This window comes from Cinclus cinclus, chromosome 3, assembly GCF_963662255.1.
Source record: "Cinclus cinclus chromosome 3, bCinCin1.1, whole genome shotgun sequence".
NCBI classification, from domain to species: Eukaryota; Metazoa; Chordata; class Aves; order Passeriformes; family Cinclidae; genus Cinclus; species Cinclus cinclus.
The window spans coordinates 20,423,902-20,430,401 of record NC_085048.1 but is presented as its reverse complement, the minus strand read 5'-3'; the positions used below and the strand labels follow the sequence as shown (position 1 = coordinate 20,430,401).

Here is a 6,500-nt window from a genome sequence, read left to right as displayed (position 1 = left end):
CATAACCATTTAAACTTATATATACTTACCACTCACATTCATTTTTCTTAAACTGTTTACAACATCACAACTGGCATTTTAAACAAGCAAGATTTTTTTGTTCTCAAGGATACCCTGGAAACTCAATTGTTATAACAATTCAAGAGTTTGAAATAGTACATGTAGCACAGATCTTGAAATGAAAGAGAGAAGTTTTATAAAATAAATATTAACATGTAAAAGAACTGTTAAAAATGCAATGAGTGGTCCAAAGGAGCGAGTATAACTTTTTCTTTACTCATCTTACTACAGAAGATCTAACTTTTTAAGGCTTCCATTTTCCTTTCACCCGTCACTCAAGTCCTCTTGCATTACAATTTTGCTTAGGTTTCAGAGTGTCGTTATACTGCTAACAGCAAACGTTTCTTAGTGGACATTCCCACCATCACCAGACTTGTATGCTTCTTGGTTTCTGATGAACTTTGGAGTTTTAGTGGCTGGATATCCCTGTTCATCTCCAGAAACTCGAATGAGATGAGAGGCCTAATGTTATTTTGCAGTAACAAAGATGAGAAGAGTGGCAGAGCGCATGGGTAAATATGTTAGCTGGATTCTAGGAAAAGAAACTGGAGGTCAAGGAGATAAATGGGTTCTTTCTTTCCTGCTCTTTACATTTGTAGCACCTTCTACTTGGATTAGCTAATGCCTCTAGTGAATGGTGAGATGCACCCATTTATAGTTTGTTATTCTTATCCCTAATTATCACACATTTTATAAAAATATAAATAACAAAAAGTAAGCTGGGTTCCATCTCAAGAGGTGTTTCCTGTTGTCCTCTGAGAATATATTGGATAAGTCAGGTCTTGACAAGCCCTATCCATTGTAGCTGATTGTAAGTCAGACAATAAATACAAAAAGAAGTCGTTCTTGCGGTGAGCTCAGCAAATTCTGAGGAAATCAAAAGCATTCCACTGTGCTTATGGCACAAGAACACAACATCAAGGGCATATTTAGTGGATAGAATGAGACAAAAATTACCAGGTAAGTGACAAACTGTACAAGCATTTTGTTTAAAAAAAGGAACTCTGCAGCATTCTGTCTTTAAAGCCGGGTTTGAGCCTCTGGGATGTAGATCTCAATGCTGTCTGCACGCTCTGTGGCTGAATTCTGCCGGAAAGAGGCTGCTCGCTTGGCAGCCATCAGCCGTCTTCTAGCTTCTTGCCGTTGCCTGTCAGGTAGGTCCAGAGATTTTTCTCTTGTGATAGGGAATTTTCCTTTTGGGGGCTTCTTTGGTACAGGAGGAGGAATCTTTCTTTCTTCCTGCAATAGGGCATTAAAGCTAAGGGTGAGCTGTGTGTAAAAGGTACTTGTCAGCAGAGCATGCACATCAACGACATGAAATGCAAACTACTAATTACATACATAAAGCATGCTCAATTTGTGCTTGCCCATCAGCTGACTAATGGATTACATGAACAGCTATCCACACTAGGCACACTGACAAAACCCTGCTATTTGACAACCATTATGCATTCTGCAGTCCTGTGCCTGAAAAAAGACTGCGCTTCCCTCCACCATCCTTGCAGGTATTGGCACATGCAATCTGCACACCTCACTTTCATATGGATTTGTTTAATTTAAGCTGACACATTATTACACTTATTATAAACAGAAACACACACTGTCTCTCCAATAAGAATTCAGCACATCTGTGTGGTCTGATTAAGTGGAAAGACTCTTCAAAGTTAGCAGGACAGGATTTTTGATTAAATTAATCATACTGAGTTTAGCCTCAGCTGGATAGGAGATAACAGCTGTGTATACATGTCTATTAGTTTAGTCTCCTCCAGGAATTGCTCTATGGAAGCATTCAAGTGCCAACCAGAAAGAGAACATAGGGCTAATATTTCTGCTTGCAAGGCCATTTTAAAGAAAAATATTCTGAGGGATTATCAAATTAGAAAGTGACAATCAGTAGATTTTGTTACCAAAGTAGCTGTATATTTCTCTGCAGGTGTTAAATAAAGAGTTGTTTTGACCATTTAAAGACTGTGAAATATCATATGAGGACCTATAATCGAGGCATTGTGCACTAATTTAGGTTAGAAGAGATGGACCTCTGGAGGTGATTTCATACAATCCCCACTCAAAGTGAACTTGAAATTAGATGCAAATTTGAAGTTAAATCAGTTTTTGTTTGTTTGTTTTCTGGTCTTTTTTTAAATTTCATGTTTAATACTGGACCGCATAGCCCTGAAGATGAAGACTCCATAGCTTCATTTGTATAGGTATGGTTATTATGATAGATCTTTTTTTGCTATGTAATTTCTTAAAGTAATGGCAATAGTCCAGAGTATGGGCTGTTCCTTATGGAGAACACAGTTAATTTGATGCACAGCAGGATTCAAATAATACAAAAATTGAACTGATACACTTATGGCTTACAGACTCCTCAATTTTTTTGTTTGGTTGGGGGTTTTTTTTTGTTGTTGTTGGTTTTTTTTTTTAACTAATTCTGACTCTACTATCCAAATGCACTAGCCAAGACTAAATAACTAAGGTTATTTAAAAACATAGTTCTGCATTTAACAGGAACAGTGCAACAGCCTAAGATGCTATTCCCCGGGATAGCCAGTTCTGCCTGGCTTTATTTTCTCTATCTCCTGTTTTCATAAAGGCTCCATTCCTGTCATCCCATCTTAATTTTTTTCCCCACTTTTAGTTATTTCCCTCTTAGGAATATCACTGTTGCTGTCACTATAATAATTTCTTACTTCCAGTTGTCACTAGTAAGCAAGAGTTGCAAACTCACCATCCACCAACCCGTTGGCTGAAAATTAAAATCCAAGAGGAGCATGAAGAAATGAAAAAGTTGTCAAAATGCCTCCTAATTCCTCCCAAACCAAACAAGTATTCACCTGAGGCCAACAGTACTGACTCAAACCAAATGCTGTTTTCATCTGACTGATACAATAATCAGCAAGGATAGTGGGATAATCAAGGTAAGGGATGAAGTTCTAGAGAGGGGAAATGCAGTTTCAGAATTATACTGCTTTTATGAGCAATTTGTCACCTTTGGTTTGTAAGCAACATGTGGGGCATCTCCCAAATGGTGGAGTTGCATGGCAGAGGTACAGAGATCTTGCCAGCAGCACTTTGTCCCCCAAAAGTATGTCAGCTGAGCTTTAGTATGACCTGTGCTATGTTTTGTCACATACTTTTCTCTCATTCCTGTTCTATTATAATTTGTGTCATGCAGGCAGGGTTAAACACTGCATTATTCAGGTTTGAGCTGCCCCAAATGTGGCAGAGTGCTGAATTTACCTTGTTTTGAATTCTTGGGCTACTGTCTTCAGTCTGAATTAATAAGAACATATTTCTGTTCTAGCTTTTAGAATGTGAATCAAAAAATTTGAACAAAAGTGTAATGGAGTAAACTAGCTTAGCAAAATACACTATATTTATTATATAATTCAGTTCAACATTGTTAAAAGAAGAAAAGACTCCTCACATCTGATGAAAGTTTCCATGTAAAAATTGGGCCATGCCATTTAAATAATTCCCAGGGTTAGAAACCTATTGTGTTTCACTATTGTATTTAACACAAGGAAACTGCAGAACTACAAATGGGGAGTGGATGGTATTGTCCATGCATGGTCTGCTTACCTTCCTTTCAGGTGATTCTATTATTTTCCATTCATTGAGTTTCAACTGGTGCAGTTCATCAAACTTCATGCTGACGTCTTCAATTGAGAGCTGCAGTAAGTCCCAGAAACCTGCAAGGTCCTGGGAAGTTGGTCTTGGCATGGCACTCGGGTCCTGAAATGCACAAAGGAGAGAACGTGAATACTCCAGGAGGCTTTCAGCAGCGTGCACTGAGGCAGGAAGGGCAGGCTGCCAGATTTCATTGCTGCAGCACTGCTCAGTGCTAAGGCTCTGTGTGCTCTGCAGCTGGGAGCTGTGACTGGAAAGCTGTGCCTCCTACACAACCCAAACATGAATGAGTTGGAAGTCACACGCCAGCCTTCCTGAATTTGCAGCATGGGAAGTTCCTCAGCACCATATGCTGTGCTGACCTGCATTTCTAAAAAGGAACAAGCTGGCAGCTTCTGTCTGCTGATTATTAAAGGCAAGGGGAACATAATTTGTATTCCAGCCTGATGTCTTCCTGGTTAAAAACTACATTCAGAAAGCTGATTAAGACAAAACAATGCCACTAAGACACGTTGTCACCTTATGCTGAACTTGATGCTTACATTGTCTTGCATTTTCAAATGTACACATGAGGTATGAAATCTTGATGGGATGCTTGCATTTTGTTCTCCAGGGAGTTAAATCACACTCAGGAACTGGGAAGACATTTCCTCCAGGTACTGCAATTAAGAAGCTCTATGTGCATAAGACTTAATGGAACAAACATTGGTGGCAACAATTAGCAAGATGACCCTGTATTTGATAATTAACCTGATGTTAGTGTTGGATAAAAATTGTATTATAAAGTAGTATGCAGACTCCTAACCCTATGCTCTCTGAGCACTGGTACTTTAGTACAAAGTGCAGCTTTGTCACTTTATTGAAATAGGGCTTAATTGGTAAACATGCCTCTGAAGGTAATGAAGAAATGACTTTTTCCTTCCAGGACAGGAGGAAACCATTACGATGGTCTAAAGAACAGAGCTGGGAGAGAGGACATGAAAACCGTGGCAAACAGACTCGGGATCTCTCCCTTTCTGGGCAAAACCTGTAAAGACTAGTTTGCTATGTTAGCATCACTGTGGCTATGGCAGGCTCTGCTCCCCATCTCTTTCAAATCTAGTAGTCAAAGGCATTTTACATTTAAACACAACCCCACAGCTGTCTAGAAACAGGGAGATAAGTCAGCATTACTATTGAATTCCTCCCGAGAATCACACATTTCTAAGGGTTTTAAACTAGGAATTGCTGCTCAGACTTGGGTTTATGCCACTGTGGGAGATGAGTGCCTGGAACTGAGCATGACAACGTGTAGTTTCACCCATATCTAGAGCACTACTGGAATCTGGGCCAACAACAACTTAAAAGTCTTCTTCCCTAGAATTAAATTTCCTTTTAATAGGGAGCTTCTGGGATTTAAGAGAACTGGCCATATACATTATAACAGACTTCTGGGAAACATTACAACTCCAGATTGGTGTTTGCTGAAAAAGAAATCATTGGGTGGATCCCAATTTATTACGAAATATTTAAAATTTATGTCAGTGGCATTACTTTACAAAGGTCGGTATTTCAGGCTTTAGGAACTGACTCCCTGTGTGAAATTCATGAGGACAGTCCCACAGGAGTCTGTCTTGCCTTGCAATCTCGTCTCCTGCCTGGTCTCCTCAGTCACTCTCCCCAGTTTCCTCTAAACAGCCAGAAAATGATGCCGCTCATTGCAAGGGCATTGCCTTCTCAGTCAAGGCTAATTGCTGTTCTGTACCTTTGTGCTCCCTACTCTGCTCATGGTGTTTGCAAAGACCATGGCCTCCAGCACGGTTCTTGCAGAAGGCTGTGCCATGTGAGGTCTGGACACAAGAGGGCTGCCTCCTGCTTCTTACACATCCACAGTTCATGAATAAATGCTGGCACAAATGAGTACTATTACAGCCAACTAAGTTTTGAAAAGATTGGCTTAAACCTGCTTCTTCTCAGAAACTGCTTATTTATTTGTACATGTATCTTACTTGGAATTCAGCTTTGCAGCCCTCGTTTTGAAGGAGGCCTAAAGCAAGCAACAAGTACCTAGATGGTGCTCAAACTGCTCTGTTTTAAACTGCAACCATGACACACAAGCTGAGCAGGATCTGTGCTGACTAGAGAACATGGAGGAGAACATTCAGAGTAAAAAAATGTGTTGCAATAAGCAATGTGATTAATGCAGAAGAGACTATTAATCTCGGTAATGATGGTTTTTCTAAGTAGTTAGTGGGAACAATATACACATAAGAGATAGCCAGTCAGATTAATAAGAAAGAACACTTCATTGTAGCCTACATTTCTGTGAATTTACCCGTAGTGAGAGTCTTTGATAAGAGCCCCTATCACAGAGCATAATCAAAGGTGCCGTTTGAAGTTCCCATGGTCCTTTAGAAAAGTCAATATGTGACCTTCATGGTTAAATTTCAGTTTGTGTAAGAATATTGCTCTAAAACCCTTGCTGCATTTTGAATCGGGGGAAGTAAATGCTGTTGTTCTGTGTCCTACATTTAAGCTTATAGATGCTGAACACTGTCAGAGAAACTGCTGTATGGCAGCCCTTGTATATGCTGGATGTTTTAGAGAGAGGGAATGCACAAACTGGCAGCATTCCCCTGGGGCACTGAGATGCTGCCTTAGGAGCCAATGGAAAGACTGCTGTAGGAATGCATTAAGTGACTATTTAGCAACAAACTTTATCATTAGGTATAGGAAGAAAAGCCTCCAGCCATGAATGACAGCCATGACAGTCAGTTTTGCAGCTGGTGCTTTCTGCAGAGCCCATTACTGATTTAATGAAAGTGAAG

General features: G+C 39.9%; 1 protein-coding gene across 1 annotated transcript in view; it reads right to left on the bottom strand.

Moving 5' to 3' along the window:
• Positions 1–1,080: 1,080 nt before the first annotated feature.
• Positions 1,081–6,500, bottom strand: part of DLGAP2 (DLG associated protein 2) — an 81,292-nt gene continuing 75,872 nt past the window's right edge. The window contains exons 12-13 of the mRNA XM_062488531.1: positions 3,646–3,798; positions 1,081–1,299 (exon numbers count right to left, since the gene is read on the bottom strand). Coding sequence (XP_062344515.1) covers positions 1,081–1,299; positions 3,646–3,798 — 372 coding nt within the window. The remainder of the gene's footprint in view (positions 1,300–3,645; positions 3,799–6,500) is intronic.